The sequence below is a fragment of the Dasypus novemcinctus genome, chromosome 10 (assembly GCF_030445035.2).
Source record: "Dasypus novemcinctus isolate mDasNov1 chromosome 10, mDasNov1.1.hap2, whole genome shotgun sequence".
NCBI lineage: Eukaryota > Metazoa > Chordata > Mammalia > Cingulata > Dasypodidae > Dasypus > Dasypus novemcinctus.
This window is the reverse complement of record NC_080682.1, coordinates 73,791,192-73,814,098: the sequence shown is the minus strand read 5'-3', so window position 1 is coordinate 73,814,098 and position 22,907 is coordinate 73,791,192. Positions and strand designations below refer to the sequence as shown.

The 22,907-nt window shown below is 44.6% G+C and overlaps 1 protein-coding gene across 8 annotated transcripts in view; it reads left to right on the top strand.

The window, feature by feature from the left end:
* The window catches only part of NAV2 (neuron navigator 2), a 741,011-nt gene that overhangs the window by 697,763 nt on the left and 20,341 nt on the right, over positions 1-22,907 (top strand). For all 8 annotated transcript variants that reach the window (XM_071218148.1, XM_071218149.1, XM_012525659.4 and 5 more), the window contains 9 exons: positions 2,733-2,816; positions 3,197-3,308; positions 4,423-4,568; positions 7,271-7,443; positions 16,033-16,186; positions 17,255-17,417; positions 18,172-18,272; positions 20,376-20,471; positions 21,436-21,604. In XM_071218148.1, the coding sequence (XP_071074249.1) occupies positions 2,733-2,816; positions 3,197-3,308; positions 4,423-4,568; positions 7,271-7,443; positions 16,033-16,186; positions 17,255-17,417; positions 18,172-18,272; positions 20,376-20,471; positions 21,436-21,604 (1,198 nt within the window). The remainder of the gene's footprint in view (positions 1-2,732; positions 2,817-3,196; positions 3,309-4,422; positions 4,569-7,270; positions 7,444-16,032; positions 16,187-17,254; positions 17,418-18,171; positions 18,273-20,375; positions 20,472-21,435; positions 21,605-22,907) is intronic.

The window sequence follows — 22,907 nt, the reverse complement described above, 5'->3', positions numbered from 1 at the left end:
TCACAAAAGCCATTGAATCCAGTATTGTTTTAAAGTAAATATTTAGTCTTACCACACACCACAGGCAGTGCTAACCTGTTTTATTGTCTGCCATCTTTCTCACAGGCCAAGCTGTGTTTATTTTTCTAGGACAAACTACTCAAAGCCACCTTCTCTTGGTGTTTTTCTACCACTTGTGTTTGTTTTCCCTGGGAAGGCGAGAATGGCGCCTGATGAGAAGGCTGTTGTGTAGCTGTGAACCAGGCTCGGAATGGCTTCACCAGCCCATATTTTCATAGTTGTGCTCATGACACAAAAGCATTCCTGTCGTTTGCAGCAAAACGAGACCCTCTACTATGAGCTGGTACTTCAGAGCAAACATGGTTTCTTTTTGAGCTTGCAAAAACACTTTATCAAAAAAACAGTCTTAAAAGGGTCAGGTTTTTGTTTTTGTTTTTAATTGGATAGAAAATATGGGTGCCCAGAAAGAATCATGAGTGGCATTTCAAGTATGAATTTGAAATACGCATAAATACAATCATTGAAACTTAACATTGTCATTTCCTTTGCAACACAAGGTAGCAGTTGTGCTTTTAGATATCCATGCCCTGGTCCATTTCCTTCATCTACTATGTGACTGTCTTTGATTGGCTTTGTTTTTGCCACATTGTCCAGGGTAAACTAAGACCAGTCTCTGTATTTAAGAATGCAGAGACTTTTTTTTTCTTTTCTGTTTTTAACATAGAAAGGGAGTGTTTTCAAAAAGAAGCTCCCTCTTCCACTTAATGTTTATTGTACAAGTGCTCCCGCTCCCTGCTGAGTCCTATGGCTGTTGGGGAAAAAAAATCACCAGTTAATCCTGGAGATGTCTTGTCCTCAACTACGCCTGTTTGATGAAGTCTAACAACAGAGGTCTCTGCTTCACTCTTCAAATCTCTTCTCCTGAAATTGAAATCATCCACTGATCCTTCTCAGAGCCCAGGGCAAAGGCTTCTCTCCCATCCTGTTTTTATCCTTTCTTTCATTCTTACCCATGCACATCAATCATCTTTTCCTCTAGAATTTTATAGCATGATCAAATCTTGCTTCTCCCGAGAGTCCTGAGGCTGGCTCCTCTGCTGGCCCTTCTACCCATCCCTCCACAGCCTCTGTGCATCCACCCACTCCTCTTCTCGAACCCAGGCTGGATCTCCCATTTCCTGGGTTCTCAGGTAACACATCTCATCATTTCTTTTGTCACTTTCTCATTCCCAAATCTCGTCCTTTCCCCCACAGCGTCCTTTTATCCCTTCATCTTTGAATTCCTTAATGGTTTATAGCCCCTTTACATTTGATGCTCATAGTGACCCTGGAAGGAAAATAGGTATTGTTCCCATTTTGAAGATGAAGAATCTGAGGCCAATACGATAAGCTGACTTGGATCAGAATTATGAGAATCAAAGACACTAGGACCAGAGCTGCAGGCATCTAACTCTAATTCCTGTTCCTTTTGTCTAAGTGCTTTTCTTTACAATCCTTCATTCACTTATCCAACACATGTTTATTGAGTGGCTGCTTTGTGCCAGCACTGGGAATACAGGGGTGAGCAAGACAGATGTGGTCTTTACCCTTCGTCAAGGTACAGTCGAGTGGTCCATCCCATCTGCTGCCCAAATGCCTGTACCTATAGAACATGCCACTAACCCATTTATACAAATAAAGTTTGGGGGTTTGAATATCCTGGATGACTGATGGGGTCTCTTAATTTGACTGCTGGAAATTCCTTAGCATACCTGTTTTTAAAAGTACCCATTCTTTTTTTCTTAGTTTTAACAATATTATCAGGATCCTCATTCAGCCAACCAACATTTTGCCTATGGACCCTGTGTCCCAGGTAGAAGGATTAATGCTGGGACACTTGAGGAGAAGGACACAAACAGGAAAACACCATATCTTTCAATTCTCTTAAGATTCATAATGTTTTCCACACTTTAGCATCTCTGGAAAGAGGATGCATCCTTTAATTATAATTGGCAGTGTCTTTTTTTCTTTCTTAGTAATACACAAAAGCATGGAACATCTGATGTGTTCTAACAGAGAGGTATAAAAAGTGCAGGGGAACCCAGGGGGAAAGTTAGAACTCCCTGGGGGACTTGGGGAAGGTTTCTCCAAGGAGGTAGCAGATGGGCCTTTCAGTGGCTTTTTATTAAGCAGGATTATAACAAGCAAAATATGCTGGCCACTTTGTTCGTTCTTCACAGATGCTCAACATGAGCCTCTACTGTGAGCTGGCGCTTGGTGAACAAAAGCTTGTTCTGAAATGCAGTGGAGGAGGCAGGCATAAAGCAACAATGACAAGACTATGTGCATTTTTATCTGTGATACCACAAAGCACATATGAGAAGTACAGTGTGCTTGCAAGAGTGAATATGAGGGAAGGAGCCCAATTTGGGAATGTTATAAAGGCACGAGCTGAGGTCTTGAGGAGGATGTGCAAAGATTAGTTTGCAAGGAGGGGTGGTGGGGAAAGAGCATTCTGGTAGAGGGAAGCAGGTCAGAAGCCCTTAAGTGGGAAGGAGCACAGGGTATGTGAAGAAGAGAAAGGCTAGAGTACCTGGATCCCAAGAGGGATGAGGGGTTCAAGAAGAGGTGAAGACATGGGCAGGGGTTAGATCAAGTGGCCCCATTAAGGAGTTCAGTCTTTAAGACCCAGCTCCTTTGGGCACTCTTGCCTTGCAAGGTGATATAACTATGGCTTTGTCTTTCCTTCCCAGGCTCACCTTGTGGCAGCTTTCGAACAGAGCCTTGGAAACATGACGATCAGGCTCCAGAGTTTGACCATGACGGCTGAGCAGAAGGCAAGGCAGAAAGGATGAGGTTTTCTCTCTGCTTTGGAATTGACAATAAACCTAAAAATACCTTTCTCTTTTGCTTCAGATAACTGTAGATTTTAGTATATTTCTTGAACTACTGGAATTTGATTGTAAAGAATAGGTCTGTCGAGTGAAAATATGGCTCAGATTGAGTGGTTGTAACTTGATCAACAACAGACCTCATCATCATATTTCTATTTTTACGTCCTTATTTGTGCTTGTTGGAAATTGATCCAATTTAACATGTAGAACAAGGTTTGGTTGAGTTGCTTCATTCCCTACCCTCCTCTGTTGAAGCTATATTGTACTTACCTGAGCTCTACAGCATAATTCCAGGATAACCAATATATCTTTCTCTTCCTCAGGATTCAGAACTGACTGAGTTAAGAAAAACCATTGAGCTGTTAAAGAAACAAAACGCAGCTGCCCAGGCTGCCATTAATGGAGTAATTAACACGCCAGAGCTCACCTGCAAAGGTAAAGGAGCAGGCGCAGCCTTCAGGCGACCTGTCTGCCCCAAGGAACGCTCTCCCCACAGTGTGTGATGCAATTCCCATCCTAGAGGGCGGGTGCCTGTGTGATCCAACTCCTGCTCAAGTCGGACAAATATTGGAAGGCAGACACTTTTAATTTGGTTAATTCTGGCTCATCCTCGTCTCTGTTGTGCCTCAAAGATGGCATTTCCATTGGCTAAGTGTCAAAAGTGTTTCACAGGCCTTAACCCCACTATTTTCATATTGGTGTGGGGTAAACTGAAATGGGGTCATCTCTTATTTGTCCAGGGAGATATTTCTGAGTGAATTGCTTTGTCCTTGTGCATCTTCACTCTCACTTGGGGAAAACAAATGTGGGGGTGTGGGAGAGTTACTTCCTATAATAACAAGATACATAGTGATAAGATTAGAAGTAATAGCTAACATTTATGGGACACTTGCTGTATTATAAGCACCATGCTAAGTATTTTCCTTATTTAATTAATTCTCATATTCTTTCACCAACAACCTTTGAGTGCGATCATGGTCCTCCCCATTTCACTGATGAGAGCACTGAGTTTCAGAGATGAAAGTCACTTGCCTGCCCAAGGTCATAGAGTAGTAAGCAGCAAAAGTGAGACTAGAGCTGAAGTCTGTCTAACTCTCTTAAACCAGTGCTCTGAAAAATTAGCTCTAGTTATAGGTCTGTGCTCATGAAGGAAACTGTCTTTTCTTTATTTTAAACCTTATTTTGAGTATCGTTTTTGTTTAGGACAATGTTATTTCCAGAATCACTTGCATTTTGGATATTGGGCCTTCTGAAAAAGTGTTGATGGAGTTGAAATGGGAAGGATTAGCAAGAGCTGTCCAGGCAGAGTCGAAGGGAGCAAGGCATTCCAGACAGAGGGAGCAGCACGTGTAAGGGCCCTGAGTTGAGACAGGCTTGGCATTTTCAAGGGGCTGAAGGAAGGCTAGTACAGCAGGAGCACAGAGAAGGTGGCCATTGCCACAATCCAAGAACTCGTTTTAGTGCCCATCTAAAGCTTAAGAGAGCGGGTATTGGGGGAATTCTCTCTCGGCCTCCCCTGAGCTGCTGATATCCTGCCTTGGGTTTACAGGCAATGGTACCTCCCAGTCCGCAGACCTCCGCATCCGCAGGCAGCACTCATCTGACAGCGTCTCCAGTATCAACAGTGCCACCAGCCACTCCAGCGTGGGCAGCAACATAGAAAGTGATTCAAAGAAGAAGAAGAGGAAGAACTGGGTGAGTGTACATCCACAGGCTCCTTGGCACTGGCTGGTCCCTGAGGAATCCCAGGCAAAGCCAAGCCAGCACTCAACTTCAGGGCATAGACCTTTGGAGGCAGCTAAGGAAATGGTTCATGGATAGGTTTTACTAAAGTCAATGTTGTGCTTAGCCAAATACTAGGATTTGTAAAATAACCACTACCATGTGGTTTTTCTGTTTCATGAGACTTTATGTGAAATACTCATCCTTCATTTCATGTATGTGTCACTTCTTCCCTCTCATATGTGGACCATAAAGTTCTTGGGCGTAGAGCAAAGATCACCTTAAGTGCTTTTTTTATTAGTTTAGTTAGTTCTAAAATACTTTTTGTATCAATAGTTACCCATAGTTAACCATAACTGTATCCCCTAGTTAGTCAGTCTTTATTTATTTGTACAGTTACCCAGGATAGCATCAAACCTACCTTCCCTTTGAAAATCCTTTGACCATGTCCTATAAATAGAAGCTTCATGATTAGGATGTTATAAGTTAGTGAGTGATTCTAAGCAGGCAGTTTTGGTGGAATCTGTCTCTATTGCAATGGTTCTCCGTGTTCCCATGATCCCAACAAACCGCTTGAATTTCTTTATAGTGGAGTCTTAAACAGCTTTTCCCACTCTACTGGGAAAATCCCTGCCCTGCTTTTTTAGTTCTGCTATAGAGATTGTGGAGCTATGATTAACATTTGCTTATCTTCAGTGAGGGATATCCCAAGTTGATCAGAAGTTTTGGCCAGCGCTCAAAGGACCCCATTTGTCAATGCTGAAAGAATTATGTGTTTATAGTAGCTTTAATGTCCTCATTCATTCCATACACTTCTCACTCATTTTGTGTTATCTTGGATGGGTGGCAAGGTCTAGTGATAGGGGAATTGAGGATTTAATAATTTTAGTTATTGAGGACTTGCATTGGAGGCAAGCTAAAATATCAATTTAGTGTGACCCTCTTAACATTCTGATTAAATTTTTTTCTTTAAGTTCCTGCTGCCTTTTAATCAGCTCATTTCCTGTGACTGAATAGATAGAATTAATTTATTTTGCTGTTTCCAATGTGCTATTGATAAATATGATCTCATTTGATTATCAAAGAGATGAGAGAATTAGATTCTTTGAAAAAAGTATCCATTTTCTTTGATTCAAGAATTAAGACTTGTTTATTTTGCTTTAAGGCAACCCTTGGTTGTAAGTGAAACTGAGGAGTTGAGTAATTTGCATCCTCATATAATCCCAAAATTTAATTTCATGTAATCTTTGTAATCTCTTCTTCTACTTGGCATATTACCAGAAGTGGAAGCAATGACTTAGGTCGATAACTTGAGTGCCAGTTCCTCTGTTTCTGTGTCTACTCTCTGGAAATAGGATCAAAAGTAGGAAATGATAGAGAAACGGTTCTAGAATTATCCACAAATTGGACATGAAGTTTGTGTTTGATGAACCATTGATGGGAGAAAAATTTCGGCAGTTTGCAGAATGGCCCATATTCTGAACATCTCAATGGCAAAAGAAACCCCCAGAATATATTTTCAGAAGGAAAAAGTCTTTAGAAAAAGGAAATTACTTTTTAAAAGATCATTATTCAAAATGAAACAATTTTCAATCTAGTCCAATATTTTTTGGACTAGAAAAATACATTGCACCTTAATTCTTTATGTTCTCAGAATCTTCAGCTCCTCGTGGTTTGGAGAATTTGTGATATGCTAGTTCCTTTTTCCCAGTACAGGTAGTACGTTTCTTAAGAATAACTATCCATTTTTTGAGTAACAAATGAGATTATTACTTCCCTGCTTATTATGTTATCTTCTGTGTGTACAAGCACAGCAGGAACTCCTAATAGATCCCTCAGAGAGCTGCACAGCCTTGTTGGGATCAAAACCGCTGTGAAACTACCATTGCCAAGGGGGAAAAAAAAAAGACATACCAAAGGGGAAAACCAAATTGAAGCCTAGAGAGCTAACTGATAAGCGGCAAGAAGAAAGGGTACACAGCACAGGAAGAGGGGAAGGCAGTGGTTTAACTAGACAGGGAGAAGCTGGCAGAACCAGATTGTGGGGGCTTCCAGATCCACTGTTCCTTTCTTGTCATAGTGGAAGAAGATGCCCTAATGCCTTTTAAGATTTATGTTCTAGTGGTAACCTCCTCTGTGTGTGGTGTTTATTAGCCATGTCATGCTTAAGAAGTCCAGAGCTTTCCCTGTCACTGGCTTTCTCTGTTAAAAATTGTCTTTTCTCCTTCCCCTTCCCCATTTTTGCTTGCGTTTTCTCTGGCAGGTCAATGAGGTAAGCGAGACCGACTTTAATATCAGATACCAAGCTAACCCATCCATTGATATGACTAACCCCATCCGCATCCGTCACCATGTCTGAGCATCCTGCTTTGTTGCTGTGTCACCTCATCTTCCCGACATCCATCTGCTGAGCCAGGCTCTGTCTTGCTGTTGGCATCTAGTCTTGAACCAAGAGTAGGCATGGAATGGTACCCACAGGTCCGGTCCTTTGAGCTGTCAACACCAGATAACTTTTCTTCCTTTAATGCACTGATTCGAGAGAGCTGTTGGGGATCTTTTTCATTGTGGGAGGGAAATGTGGGAGAATTAATTGCTCTTTTATCTGCATGTCTCTGTTTTGCCAAGGCTAAGCACTGGTTGCAGCCCCTGCCAGGCTGACAGTCTTGTGTATTCAGTTACGCAGCTCCTTCAAGCAAGCTTTTGGAAAGAAGAAATCCCCCAAGTCAGCATCCTCCCATTCAGACATCGAGGAGATGACAGATTCTTCTTTGCCTTCCTCACCAAAGTTACCACACAACAGCTCCACGGGTTGCACCCCATTGCTGAGGAATTCCCACTCCAATTCTCTGTAAGTGTGTATGTCGGGGTAACCCTGGCTCATGAGACCCCTCTCAAACAGGAATGGCTTGGAGTCCTTTATGGTATATCTGCTCCTTCAGAACTCTTTATGTCTTGCTTTAATGGGACTATGCGTATTCTTTCAGTGTTTTAGGGCTGGTAAGGTTGAAAAAGAAAAGAAACACGTTTAGTTCCAGCTGTGTCAGTAATTGGCTAGCTGGCCTTGGGAAAGTTGCCTAACCTCTTTTAGTTTTCCATTTCTTTACGTGTAAGATTGGGATAGTAATGGTTGTCTCCTTATCCTGTCCTAATGATTGAATAAGACCAGTGGATGGGAAAGAGCTAGAACCATCTTAATGTGAGGAGATATGGTGTTATGAGTCTTGACAATTTCTGCTGAAATTCTGGGTCATTTGGGTGACAAGAATCAAGAGATGTCATACTTTTATTTTGGTCAACATTTGGTGTTGACTATTTCTCTGAGGTCAGAATTCAGAAATTGAAAGTTTAATAAATGGTTCAGTGATCTTGTCTTGACCGAAGGAGTCTGCATTTTTTCATCACTGAACTAGTAAACTTAAAATCTGTCCATTTGTACAGATCTCTTCAGGTACACAGCAGTATTGTTAAGTGAGTCACCCATTTCCTCCTGTGGCACTAGTTTAGATTCCCTTGCTCACTATTTCCATAGAGAAGAAGAATCATCTCCTCTCACCACAGCCAATCTCCTTTGGTTCCCACTGATCCTCCACCTTCCTTCCATAGGGAGTGATCCATGTGCCTCTTCCATGAACTTAAGGCCCAGACACTAGAGGCAAGAGCAGATTAGGAAGGCTTGGGATAGGCAGGTGTTAGCTCAGAAGGTATACAGCTGACTCTTACAGCAATGAGAAGGCCTGGCTGCCCCTGCCCTGCCCAGAAAGGCTTGGCTCTAGGGCCCAGCAGAGGCTTCAGTGAAAGTGAATTCTATTTGAGACCATGGTGTTTTCAAGGCCAAGAATGGTCAAGAAGAACTGGGGAACAAGCCATCTGCAAGGAGAGTTACCAGTGAGATGAAATAGTGCCTGGGAGAAGCTGGGCAGCACGGCCAGAGGCAGAATAGCCACTGAGCTAGGATTAGAAAAGGGAGTGTGTATTGGTTGTCTAAAACTCAGTTTCCTCGGCGGTAAAGGCAGGGTTGATGACAGCTGCATCAGTGAATTCGCAGGAGGGCTGATTAGGTACAGTACACTGAGGGCCTCTTTCCATCCCTTCCTCCCTCCATCTCAGAAGGCCGGGTGTGTGGAGCCATCCCTGAGTCCACTCACCCAGCCAGCTGGAGGTGGCAGCCTATCCGAGGGCTTAGCAGATAGGTGCAGGAAGTGCCGCCAGAGCACACCGGCTGCATGGAAGACAGGAAGTGAAGGAGGAAACAGCAGTGGGCCTTTTATGCCCTGGAGAAGCAGGGCCTGGTCCGGGTCTCTGCTTCACCTAGTTATATTAGCAGCCCCTCTTCTCTTGGGGAGCACCCTGGTTAGAGGGTGGTCCCAGGGAAGTATACTTAAGTTATGAGCGAGGGCAAGCATGTGAGTGGGGGAAGAAAGAGGAGCACTGAGGGACTGTTCTCACTGTGTCCCGGCAGTGGCCAGCAAGCCTCTGTTTTCTTGAGCAAGGATTAAACCAGTGATTGATAGCACATGTCCTGTTTGATCTAAGAAGTTAGTAAAGGATCAGTTGCCTGTGACTCTTAACACATGCTGTCATCCATCCCACAGCATCCCAATTTAGTTTTCCTGACAAGGAAACAAAAGAATTCATCATTTATTCTTTGTTTCTCGATTTAAAAATTTTATCCAACAACCTGTGAGCAGAGCACTGCTCTAGATGTCCTGAAGATGGCCCAAAGAAGATGGCAACCAGATTCCCTCCCCTGGGGAGACTAGGGGCTCTTGGGGACAGGACAGGACCGTTTATTCAACTTCTGAGCTTCCATTCTGTGCCAAGAAACCTCCTTGGCTTTGGTTACCACCGTGCACAAGACAGATAAGTTTTTACTCTGGCAGATCTTACATTCCAGGGAGGGGACAGAGGTTAACTAAGTCCCGGAATAGACTCGAAAAGTCAGGTCATGCTAAGGGTTAATGCAGTGGATTAAAATAGCATGTTAGGATGCAAGAGCCTCGGCAGCAACTTGAGTTTCGATGGGGTGGTTGGGAAAGGCCCCTCCAAGGAGGTGACATTTGGCTGAGATCTGCATGGCAGGGAGGAGCCTGTGCTGGTTCCCGTCAGTAACTCTAGCTGCTGAGTAACAAGCTCAGTCCCAAAGCTCAGCGATTTATTTCTGGTTCTCTCCAAACCCAGTGCAGAGATTCCTAGGCAGCAGACATCCTGCCCTACAGTGATGTAAGCCCCAGACTTCCGTCCTGTGTGCCCAAGTCCTTTTCTCGGGGCTCTGCCCAGCCAGCAGGTGGGGAGAAGCCTGCAGGACGAGTTTATGGGCCAGGCCTGGAGGAGGTGCACGTGGCCTTTTCTCACAGTGCCTGAGCCAGGGCTCAAGCCCGTACTGCCTGCAAGGAAAGAAGTGAAATCTGTGTGCCCGGGCGGAAAAAGAAATGGGCTTTGGTGGGCACATCTCCCACCCCAGCGTCACAATGAGCAGGGCAGGTTTCCCGACCAAAGAAGCAAATAGTGCCAAGAGCCTAAGGTGGAAATGAGCATGGTGAGTCTGAGAGACAGAGGGACGGCCAGCACGGCTGCCGCACGTGGGGCAAGGGGAAGAGCATGTGGGATGTGAGGCCGCTGGGCTGGGCCCGAGCATGGAAGGCTTTGCAGCCAAGGAGAATTTGGCTCTGATTTTACGTGTGTTGGGGAGACATTGGAGAGCGTTAAAGAGAAGTGTGAGATCCTTTGAATCAGTGTTTCGCCAAGGTCTGTCTCTCTGTTCTGTGGATAAGGACCGGAGATGAGCAAGAGTGGAGAAGGGGAGGTGAGGTAGGGTCGGCTCCCGCTCTCCCCTCGCCCACCCTGCTTCAGTCATGCTGCCGCTTGCTTTTCTTGGCCTTTGCCCTTGCTGTGCCCTCTGCCTGGTTCCCCCCTTCCCCAGACACTCATCCCCTTCCAGTCTCTGCTCAGTGTTGCCTCATCAGGAAGGCCTTGCATAAAATAACCCCTTCCGCCAGCCTGCATGCCCTACCGCCCACCCTCCCCTGTCCTCTTTGCATTGTACACATCAGACCCAACCTGTAGATTTTCCTTGTTCATTTGTTCTTTGTACTTCCTCGGCCTCCCATGGACAAGGTGAGCTGCATGAGAGTAGGTGCTTTGTCGGTTTTGCTGGTGCTCAAATGTTTGGTGGAAGGAATGAGTGACCAATAGTAGTGGGGAGTATTGGGTAGATACAGGATGTATTCTGGGAGGAAAATTGACAGCACCCATGGTGACGGATCAGGTGTGGCATGTGAGGGCAAGAGAAGACTGATCCCTGGATGTTCCTAGTTTGTACCTGGTCACGTGGAGACATTTTTATGGGATGGGTGGGAGGTGCAGATGGGGAACGGGCCGGGATTGGGAGTTTATCCTTGTAGATCTGCTTAGTATAATAAGTTGTCAAATAGATAAGCCTGGGGTTCCTGGAGGTACAGATCTGGGAGACTTGAGTTCATAGGTGGTGTTTAAAGCTGGAAACCAAAGAGGTTGAATAGAGATGGAGAACAGAGGGCAGGACTGCGCATTCAGCACTCTGATATGTGAAGTTCAGGAAGAGAAAGCGCCAGCAGCCACGGAGGTGGGAGGAAACCTGGGAGCTGAGAGAAGGAACTGTTTGGAGGAGGAAGCTGTAAGTGAGCCAAATGCTGCTGGGCAGCCAAGTAAGATGAGGAGCGAGGGGCGATGGTGCGTTGCTATATGCCCAGAGAACATAAGCGTGAACTCTCCTTCCAAACCACTTTCCCCGTAGGGATTGGGCGGGGTGGACTCTTGACTCCCCAACCCTCTTCTCACATTCCATAGCATCCATGGACACTGGAGATGTTTGTTTTTGGTCTGGTTTTCCAAAGGGTGGGCAGAGAGCACATGCTTATTTCCAACCTTGAAGGGTTTGTAAGAATGTGCAGATCTGGATGTGAGAGGGAGTTCAAAGAGAAACCAAAGGCAGAGGAGTTGGAGCTTATAAAAGTCCCAACCCTGTGGGCGAAAGGAATGGCAGCTGTGGAAAGGCAGTGATTTCCCACACTCCAGGCATTTTAAATTAGGTATGCCACCAGTCCCGCCTTGTGAACGAGATACTGGAATGTGCTGGAATAAATTGTCAGAGACCAAGTAGAAAAAATATGCATCGAGTTGTTTTGGTAACTGGTCCGTAAAGTGGACAAGCATTCTTTGAGCACCTACTGTTGAGGAACATGGGTTTTGAGTTAAGCAGACATCCTGGGTGTCATCCTGATTCTGTTGTTTCTATATAGTGTGACCTTGGCCATGTTAATCTTTCATGCCTTAGTCCCCCAATTATAAGAGCTAATCGTAGAACTTCTTCCTGGAGTTAGTTTTTTAATAAAATTAAATGAATTAAAATGCCTCAGGTGCCTAGCACAGTTTGTTTCTGCATTCACTAAGCATTTACCGAGCATCTATCGTGTCAGTAAAGCAATGGGCCACTGGAGTGATGCCGAGAAGAACTCTTGCCCATCAGGGAGCCAACGCCAAGCAGAGGGTGACAGGTGGTGACCTATTAGGTGCAGTAAAACTATCAGTGATGTGGCAGAAATCCAGCAAAAGAAAGAACTGAAAGGATAGGCACTGTCTTAGTGAATAGAGATAAAGGCTAAAACTTAGTTGAGGCGAAAGCACGTTTTTCCAGCATCATCCCGATGTTGTGAGACACCTGTCTTGTGGGGGCCCCGTGCTTGGGTTTCCACGAGCTGGCCAGTTTTAGTGGTGCTCGGGAGGACCTTGTACTCTTGGTGCAGTTACTGTCCTTGCGAACCTTCATTTTTAGTTTGCTTCCCTTTGTAAAGTCATTGGCCAAGCTTTGCCAAGGAACCATGTAACGTATTCCGGGGAAAGGTACAGAGGGCGTGAGGGAGTGGAACACCTTACCCGGAGGGCTGGGCAGGCCAGTTTGAACAGCGTGAGCCAGAACAGGGTGTTCTCTGCAGGGAACTGGAGTCCTCCAGAGCTGAGCAAGGCATGGCTTGGCTGAGACCAATATGTCAAAATGGAATTTTGTCCAGACGTCGTACTTCCTTTAAGCTAAGAAAAAACAGTTTTTGCAAGCTCCTCTTGCAAGCCTCCCAGGTGAAACAAGCTTGGTGCTGTAGTTAAACTTTACAGACCACAGGCTTTTCAAAGTACAGCAATAGGAAAGAAAGGATGATCCAAATTCTAAGTTCATTTCTATCTCTCTGGCCCTTTTAGTCCCAAATCTGTTGGCCTTAAAGAGTGAAACAGGAGTAAGGATAACAATTTCAGAGAGTTTATACGTTGGCGTTTTCCAATTTTGAAGCTGAGAGACTTCTTTGGAGACTGACAATTATTAAAGATACAAGTGTTCTACGCTTTTATTTCTCAAGTCAAGCAGTTCAGGGACAGATGAAGAGGATAGCAATAGATATTATGAACTGAATATAATGAGCAAATTCATGGAGTTAATAGCTAGAAAATAAAGCACCAGAGAATGGAATGTGGTTCAAGAATGGAAAGGTGAGGTTTAATCTGTGCAGAATTGGTAAAAAGATTGTTTGGAAATGGATAGAAATGGTTAAAGTGCATCAAGGGGCTTTGTAATTAGTAGCACTAACAAATGGGTATAATAGTGATTCAAAGGAAAAGCCTAAGGATGTGTGTATTACTAGAAGGAAAGCTAAAAAATGAAACATGGGGCTGTATAGCATATCAAATTTTCCTGTGGAAAATGAATATGGCTAATAGTGCATATATAAGAATGTTTTTCTTTGAAACAGCTATTGTACATTAATGCTACAAGAGGTTGATACAGTAATGATATTTGGGCAAATATACAACCAAACAAACTATGGTCAGTAGTGTATACTAACATATTAATAATGTTCTATCAATGGTAAAAAAAAGAAAAAAGTATGATAAGTGAAAGAAACGGGACAAAAAAGTACTGCATATTGTTTGACTCCATCTATGTAAAATGTAAATACAAATAAAGAAATAGATTAGCAGTTATGTATGGCAGGGGAAGTATAGAGAGATTGAGAGGGGACTTCTAAGGGGTAAAGTTTTTGTTTTTGTTTTTTGTTTTTTTTTTGGAGTAATGAAAATATTCTAATACTGATTGAAGTGATGAATGCACAACTCTGTGATTATACCCAATGCCATTGATTGTATACTTTAGATGAATTGCATGATTTATAAATATATTCAATAAAATTGATTTTTTTTAACAGAGGATAGATAATTTATATAAACCTTAGAATGGACTTCAGATGAAATCCTTAAAAGACATCTCAATCTTTGGTTGGCCTTTGGTTTTAAAACAAGAAGGCTTAAGGAGAACCTAAATATTTTAGGCTTTTTTAGTAAACAAGATTTTTCTTTTCCCCTTTAAAGCATTGGCCTATTTAGTGGGTAAGGCTGGGCAGAGGAATGTTTAAAACCTTTACCCCAGAATTTAGCTCCTGTTTCTGATCGGCCAGTCCACTTCCTAGTGTTCAGGTGGTCTCTGGATATTCGGGCCTACCCTGTCCCAGAGGTATGACTGGATTTGGTGGCCTAAAACTATCTTATCTCAGTTGATCTGAGCTGCTTTGGAATTATCATCATTATACCCAAATTAATTAGCCAGTTTCTGAATTAAGGGAGTAAGGACCTTTTCTCTAAGACAAACGTGGGGTCACTCTTGGCTGTTTCTGTCTTCTTGCCTCGCAACAATTGACAGAGCTCTCCCTTCTCTTCATAAACTGGGAATATTTAGGAAGGTGAGACTTGGGCTTACCATTGAGCTTAAGTCATAGGGATTTAGGGAAAGGTGTGGAATTCTCTTGAGCAAATTGAAGTTTGTGACTTTAGGTAGCATGTGTTTCTGTTTTTAACTCCGATTATAGCAAAAGTTCTGAGAGGAGCTGAGACTTGTCCTGGCCCCTCCCTTAAAGAACAGAATCCTCCAGGATCTGCCTACTTCTCTCCACTGTCCCTTCCATCCCCAGCCAGCCAGGAGATCCCCACGGATTGCTTAACTCATCTATGCAGTGATTTTGAAGCTGCTGTCCTGGCCACTGCACTCAAATTCCAATATATTCATCATACTGTAAAAATTTTTATTATTTTGTTTTTGTACATTGTATCTACTTTAACTGTCAAAAATAAAATTTATAGAGGAACCATCTAGGGAAAAAAATAAAAGGATAGCAACAGAAAGTTTTGGCTGTTTAGGTGCTCAATTTATCTTCTAGCCTTTTCTGCCCCTGAAATACAATTTTATGTCTGTTAACATTTTACAGATGTTTTTTCCTGTGGCAATTAATATTTTCATACCCTCAACCAGTTTCTCAGGTCAATTTTTTTCCTCCTTGGCCTCAAATCCAGCACTTGGGTATTTGAGAGTGAGCTCATAAGATCTATTTCACAGAGACCGTATGATTTTCTTTCATAAAAAATCAACTTCAGCTTTTATAACTTTATATCAACTTGGGATTTTTTTTCATGCAAGAAAGTCAAAGCTTTCTATTCTGGATCACCCCTCACTCCAGATTTTATAATCTTTAAAATTAATAGAACTACCTTTTTTAAATAGAATTCTTTTTTTTTTTGACATTGTAATTCATCATGACTTTTATGATCTACTTTATGCTGACTTACCACGTAGCCTACAGGGGCCACCTCTTTTAAGGAAAAGGGAATAAACAGGATCCCACAAACATCTTGATCAGGCGTAAAGCTGGGAGAGGATGGCAACCAGCCGAGTGTTTGCAGTGTGTTCATCTAAGACTTTGCGTTTCCATGCCACGTCACCTCTGGTCTCTGACTGCCCTGGGATGGTTCTTTTTTGCTATGGGCTTGCTAAGAAGTGGGGGCAGGGGAGAGGGGAGCTCCAGAAGGCTGTTCTCCCTGGATGCTTTTAGAGGAGTGGGTTTTAGGATGTGACAGGAGACAGACTCGCTCCCTCTACCCATGTCTTTGCAAAGTTTCTTCTTCCACTTTTTTGGCAAACGGAAATTGCCCCTCAGCTGTCTGACTGTGGTGTTTCTCATCTTAAAAATGGACACTTGCCCGTGCTTCTCTGAGCAAGTTCAGGACACAAGGCTACTGTGGTGTCATCATGGGGCCAGGTGTGTGCACACTCGGGAGATCTTCAGTCCCTGAAGGTCCCTGCCCCCTTCTGCCGGCTCCTGTTTGTCACTAGATCATTGGAGTTTTGCTGAAAGGTGCACCAAAGCCGTTCTGATTGCTAGACCACTATAAAGAGAGAACAGAGCGATTCAGTGATTTCTGAATTTCAGGTGATTTGGGGACTGCTGCCTCCAGGAAGCACTGGGCAGCTTGTTACACGTGGTTGCTGCTGAGCAAACCTGATGATCGACATGGAGCGGTGCTCGGTAGGGGACAAGAAGGAGATCTACTCAGAGCAGTTCCCTCAGTGACATTCTTCTTTCCCTAGCATTTCAGAGTGCATGGACAGTGAAGCCGAGACAGTCATGCAGCTCCGCAATGAGCTGAGAGACAAGGAGATGAAGCTGACCGACATCCGCCTAGAAGCCCTCAGCTCTGCCCACCAGCTCGACCAGCTCAGGGAGGCCATGAACAGGATGCAGGTGAGAGCCCAGGGGCTGCTCTTCTGCCTTCCCAGCCTCTTTCTCTCTGCAGTCTCCCCCACTCACACCAGTCTTCTGAAAGTGTAAGAATGACCAGGCCCTCCCTTGCTTAAGACTCTGTGCTTCCCTGTGTGCAGTGCAGTCTCCTCCACCTGGCCTTCACCTTCTACAGGCTCCTTTTCACTCTTAATCCCCTACCACTCCCCTTTCCAGACTCAGCTCAGCAGCTAGACAGGGCCCTTGACTGTGCCCTTGGCACCCCTGGGAATCCCTCTTTCCTCCACCAGGAAGAGCCTTCTGCAGGTCCAGCCGGATGCTTCTTCCTCTACAAAGCCTTTCCCAGTCCTTCAGCTGGGAGGGTTAGTGCCCTCCTCTGAATTCCTGTAGGTTTAGTCTTACAACCCTCCCACCTTCTGCCGTGGATTGAAGGCATTTGGGTCTTTTGAGCTATTCATCCTTGTACCCCTTTCTTGGACCTAGCGCCAGTGCCCTGCACATAGTAGGTGCTTCATTAACATTGGTTGCATGAAAGACCCCTGTGGGGTCTGCCAGGTGGGACAGCAGCATTTCCAAAGGTGGTTCCTTGGAATACTGGTTCCCTAGGCGGCACTATGAAAGGAGAGCTATTTGATCAGAACATTTGGGAAATGCTGTATACTCCATGCTCCTCTCAGAGATTTACAGTGCACTGTAGCTCGCTACACTGTAACTCAAGAGTCTCAGGACTCTGAGAAGTCCTGCAGTAAAGAAACCTGTCAAACCCAAAGTTTGCCAAACATCTTTGATTATATGGCTCTTTTTTTACTTAATATTCAGGCAAGACCTTGGAAAACATTGCCACGATCTTTTCCAAGGCCAGGCCTCTGAAAGGATGGACCTCCTCTGCCAGGCATGTCTTGTGTATACAGCAGTCGTCAGACACCAGTCTCTCTCTGGTGATGCTACTTACTTTGCCTAGCCTATGATAGCTGTTTGGTCCCTTTGGGAAATGTTCAAATTTTGCCTCCAGAAATGGCTTGTTTCCTTCATATCCACCTAGTAAATGGGCTATGTCTTTAATCTTCACAGAGTGAAATAGAAAAGCTGAAAGCTGAGAATGACCGGCTGAAATCAGAGTCTCAAGGCAGTGGCTGCAGCCGGGCCCCCTCCCAGGTGTCCATCTCTGCCTCCCCCAGGCAGTCCCTGGGCCTCTCCCAGCACAGCCTAAACCTCACTGAGTCGACCAGCCTGGGTGAGTGGCATCGCAGGGCTGGGGGCAGGAATGGGCCTGCAGCCTGCACCCAGGGCTCCGAGCAAGCGCCCCAAGATAAGCAGATCAACAGATCAAATGAGAGGCAAGAGGCGTGTGTGCACTTGGGGGTGTGTGTGTGTCTGGGTGTGTGTCTGCTACCAACATGAGCCCAGCCGTTAGACTGCTGTCATGCTTTGCTCCGGCGCCCCAAGTTCTCCAAGCCCTGAGCGTGGATCCCTCGCCCACCATGCTGAGTTCTGTTTGATCCATTTTAAGAGGCTGACCTGCAAGCTGAATGCTGCCTACAAACCCCATAGTAGCAGGTCCCAGTGGGGGCAGTGGCTTGGTCCTTGATCTGCCTGCCTTAAGGATGGATTCCAGGCTGGCACAATATCCGTGAACAGGACCCAGGTTCTCTTCGTAAGCACATTGAGGCTGACGCTTTTATTTTTGATCCATGATGCTGCTGTTGCTGTTGTTTTGGTTGAGTCTCTCCCTCGCACTTCCATTCGGCAAGGTGCATCGTCAGCCTGCTGGCTCCTCAGCTGGTCCACCATTGGTTTCTGTGGTTGCATTCTCCATTCTGCCCTCCCCTTCCCTGACGCCTTATCCCCCCACTTCCCCTGCACCGCCCCTCCCCCCCCCGCCCGACACCTGGTTTGTCCTGCTGCTGTACCAACAAGCAGCGGGGGTGTCAGGAAGCCGGCTTTGCTGTCCCCATGTGCCTAAGGCTGTTGATGTTTTCCATTCGCAGACATGTTGCTGGATGACACTGGTGAATGCTCGGCTCGGAAGGAAGGAGGCAGGCATGTTAAGATAGTTGTCAGCTTTCAGGAGGAAATGAAGTGGAAGGAGGTTAGTTGGATCCCTTTCCTGCTCTGCCTGCCCCTTCTCCAGGTAGAAATACCTAGCTTAGTGATCGAATCATAAAGCCGTGTCACCTCGGAGCCTAAGGTGATCTGGAACCACTACTAATGCTTTTCTTGACTAACCACCATAATTTCCTGCAGCATTTTGACACATTTAAAGTAAGTAAATGGATCTTTCCCTTTCATGTCTGCAAAGTCTAATCAAGAGTACTAAAAACGGTCCCATGTTGCACCCTCATGCAATGGCCTAAACACTAATGGTCAAAAACAGCTTTTCTGAGTTTAATTTATTCCCAGAGCACTTCAGAGGCAAGTAAACCCATTTAGCACGTAAGGCACAGAAATCAGCTGACCAGAGCACCAGTGTTATCAGGTTGTCAGAGGCTGTGGAAGAAGTACACGCTGAGAGACCGGGGTGGCCAAAACGGTGACTGAAAATGAGCTGGTGGGCATTCTGATGTTCCAAGGCTTGGGGAATCTGAATTTGCCATATGTCGTTTCTGTTCTCTTCTCCGGGTCTAGGAAGCTCTGCAACCACCAGAGACTATTTTGAGCTGGGGGCAGGGTGGGGGTGATGATATGGCAGCAAAAGTTGCTTTTTAGTCAGTGGTTAAATCCAAATTATACTGTGAATGACCATCTCTCAAGTGGAAAAAGCCCTCATGAGGCATCATTTCTAGTCTGCTTGAGTTTTTTTGTTAGTCATTTCTCGGTGTTTCTAGCCAGTGTGCTGGTGCAGTTTCCGAGGCTAAGGAACCCACGGAACGCCTGCAGCCAGGCTTTGCAGGGCACCCGCTTTGTGCATGGCCCTTTAGTCTTGCTGAAGGGGACAGGCCCAGCATTTTGGAGTTGCCAGGAGTTTTAAATATCATCTAACCTAGAAATATATAACAAATAGCTTCATTTTTTGCATGATGGGCTACCAGGGGGGAAATTCATTCCCAAAACCTGGGTCATTTCAAGGAAATGCGGGTGTGATCACATTTAATGCCAGTGATTATACAGTATGAACAGACCTTATTTACAAATGTTTACGAGCCAATTTCAAAACGTTGTGTCCTTTTGGTTCACCACAACGTCCAGGTGAGGCTGGGTGGCCAGGCATTATCATCTCGCCGAGGTACCCCACACCCCAAGCATCATTTACTTAAGCCTGCAAGGCAAGTGGTGGGGCCAGTTATCTGACTGCAAGACTGGTGCCCTTTTCTCAGCTAATTTTGCTTAACTGCAAGATGCCACTCAATCCCACCCCTAAAAACAAACAAATGAAAACACTACCTCTCTCCTTATGAGCATGGCAGATATTTAAAACCCAACAGATTGGAGTGTTCTATTAATTTAATCAATGTGACCGCCTTTCCTTCAGTCAATGTGATCATTTAGCTCCGCTGTGTAGAGCCCTATGGGCAGAGATGCACCAGAAGTAGGAAAGAATTTTTTGTGAACTTCCCAGAGTTTTACTAGTTTTCTGAATTGAGCATGTTTTACCTTTCAATTGGAAAAAAGCAATAAATGTTATTTTAAAAAGGGAAAGAAAAGAAGATGGAGAAATTTATTCTATACTGAAGGAGTTTTAAGATCCCATAAGGAGACAAAGTCAATCTACTAATAAGACAGAAACACCTAAAAATAAATAAATAGAAACAAATACAAATATATCATTATATAAGCTATATATGGAACTGCTGAAGCAGTGGTGAGCTCTCAGCCTGGTGGGGTTAATTGTTGAAGGCTTCCTGGAAGAGGTGATTTTGTAAGTGAGATTTGAGAAGGGTAAGATGGTAGGCAGGAGGAGGAGGATTTGATACCCACACTGGATGAGGTACACATTTAGTAGAAAGTTCTGGATTCCAGTGAGGTGAGCCTCTCTTCCTGTCCCACAGATTAATGTTAGTAATAAGAAAGTTACATAGAGCAGAAGGATTTTAAAGACTGTTGCATTCAATCTAAGGTATTCTCATGTTAAAACAAGTAGGACTTTTATTCCCCTCTCAAACTATTGGCGGAGTTCTAAGTCCTCTACTAACCTGCATCAAAAAAAGAAAAAGTTCCACCTGTTCTTCACCTGCCTACATTTCCTTACCCTTAGGATTCCAGACCACACCTCTTTCTTATTGGCTGCATTGGAGTTAGTGGCAAGACGAAGTGGGATGTGCTCGATGGGGTGGTTAGACGGCTGTTCAAAGTAAGTATTTCAAGGAAATGGCTCTAACAATATGCCTGACACGGGGGCCAGGGTTTGGGGGGTAAAGGGCAGTTCACATTCCAAACTTGGCTATTTCTTAGACCCCACCCCCTCTTCTACATCCTCATGTCGCCATGTACCATAGCTTCAAGTGAACCGATAGATGATGGGTAAGTACAGGCTGATGACTGGCCAAATTGTTCCTGTCTGCCCTTGGCAGTGGTTGGCCAACTAGAAGAGATGTGAATGGCTTAGGGCCTTTCTGCTTGAGCAAAAACTCATTGGGACATCCTTGGATTAGAAAAACAATAGTTTGGGCTGAAGAGAACCTCTGTGGTATCACAGTAAGTGACAAAAGAGATCATTAAAGACAGAGGTCAATTGTGGGGCCTCCAACTCAGTCATTGTGGACTTTAGTTCCAAGTTGGGTGACCCAAAACCTTTGGTCACTCACCTAAAAGAAAGCACTTTCTAAATTAAACACACATTTTCTTTTTTAAAAATCCAGTGTGTTTTTCTCTAGCAGCCCTGAGTTTTGTTCTCTTCATCATCAGTATGATTTTTATCTTGAGCCAGAAGCACTGGCATAGAGATTTCGTGTCAGAATTACCTTTTCATGAATTTTCCAGTACTGTCTTAATGACTTCAGGGAAGTAGGCAAACCAGCCTAACTTTTCCGTCCTTGGTTCATCCAGACTAAACGTTCACAGTCCTGTTAGAGTTTTTTGTTTTTTGTCTTTTTTTTCATCACTAACCAAATAAATCTGTGTTTTAAGAGGCCTGCAGTAGGAGGGGTTCTCCCCTAGAAAATCCACTTTCCTCTCCTTCATTCCACAGCTCAATTTCAACTCGGACATCGTCTGAGAGAGAAGAGAAAGATGCTCATAAATCACCCAGTGAAAACATGAGTTGTGGGCAGATTTTAGCCGCATCTTTGATGGGGCCTTTATTTTGTTTTTTCCAGGAATACATCATTCACGTTGACCCAGTGAGTCAGCTGGGGCTGAATTCAGACAGCGTCCTTGGCTACAGCATTGGGGAACTCGAGCGCACCGCCGCCTCCGACACCCCTGAACTTCTGCCCTGCGGTTATCTGGTTGGCGAGAACACCACCATCTCTGTGGCTATCAAAGGTAATTTGGTGGATTGCAGAGGGCAGAGCTTTCAGGAATTACAGCTTATGTTGTACGACTTGGCAGAGGACATCATGGCCACAGTTTTGTTTGTGCAGATGTATATGGGATTCTTTTTATTCCTTCAGCCCCCTAAGCAAATCGAACAGTTTGAGTTTTTTGAACCACTGTCGGAAGCAAATAATTTTAGTTTATTGCTGAAATTCTATAAGAAAAGGTCCCATTAGCCATTCAGCTCTGAGATGATGAGAACTTAATAACTCTGTTGAAATGGGGCCTTCTACTCACTGAAGATTTTACTAATACCGATTAATTACCCTTGCCAGCAATGCTTGGCCAAGCTCCTAGGAGTTCTGCAGATGGGAAAACGGTGATTTGCTGTAGGCTACAGAGGAGTTGCTCTGAGAACCCCGAGGAAACTGCTGAGGCTCTTGCCCACATAGGATGCTGCTGGAGCTTCGATTGCCTCATTGCCAGAGAGGTTAAGCCTAGCCCAAAGAGTGTTCCATGGGAATCTAGACCCACAAAGTTCTCTGTGGAGAGAAGAAATTTACATGGCCAAATAAATTCAGGAGGGGAGTGGATATAACTCAAGCAGTTGGGTGCCTGCTTCCCATGCACTGGGTTCAGTCCCCAGTACCACCTAAAAACAAACAAATGAAAACACTAACTCTCAATGGGGAATGGATGTAGCTCAGTGGTTAAACAACTGCTTCCCATGTACAAGGTCCTGGGTTCAATCCCCGGTACCTCCTAAAATATAAATAAATTCAGGAAACTGCATTGTTAGTCCTATTTTGAACTGAGGGCCAGGAGTGCACAGTACACTTTTTATTGTACATCAAAGCCTCTGTCACACCCTGCCATTATAAAGCCTTTTTAATCCAGTGTATCCCAAATTTGACTGCAAAACTCCATTTTTTCCTATATTTTATGAATCACCTGAGGAACAGGCTCAGCCTTCAGATTGTGCCATTTCTTTGCCCCCTTACCTCCTGGGAAGGTGCTAATTTTGATAGTGCAGTTTTGGAGTTGTTTGCAGATTGTGTTTCCTGGTTAGTAGGGTTTTCAAAAGCACATGGCAGTGTGGACCCCAGCAGTACCCATCAGCAGGAATCCAGATCCTTGCTCAGGAGACAAGTGAAATTCCCCAGTTCTGTCCTCAGTTCTGTTCTTGGCTGCAAGTAACAAAAACCAACTCAACTAGGTTTGGTAGAAAAGGAATTTATAGACTTATATACCTGGGAAATTCAGGCTCAGGCTTCGAGCCCAGCTGAGCCCATATGCTCAGTGTCATCAGGGC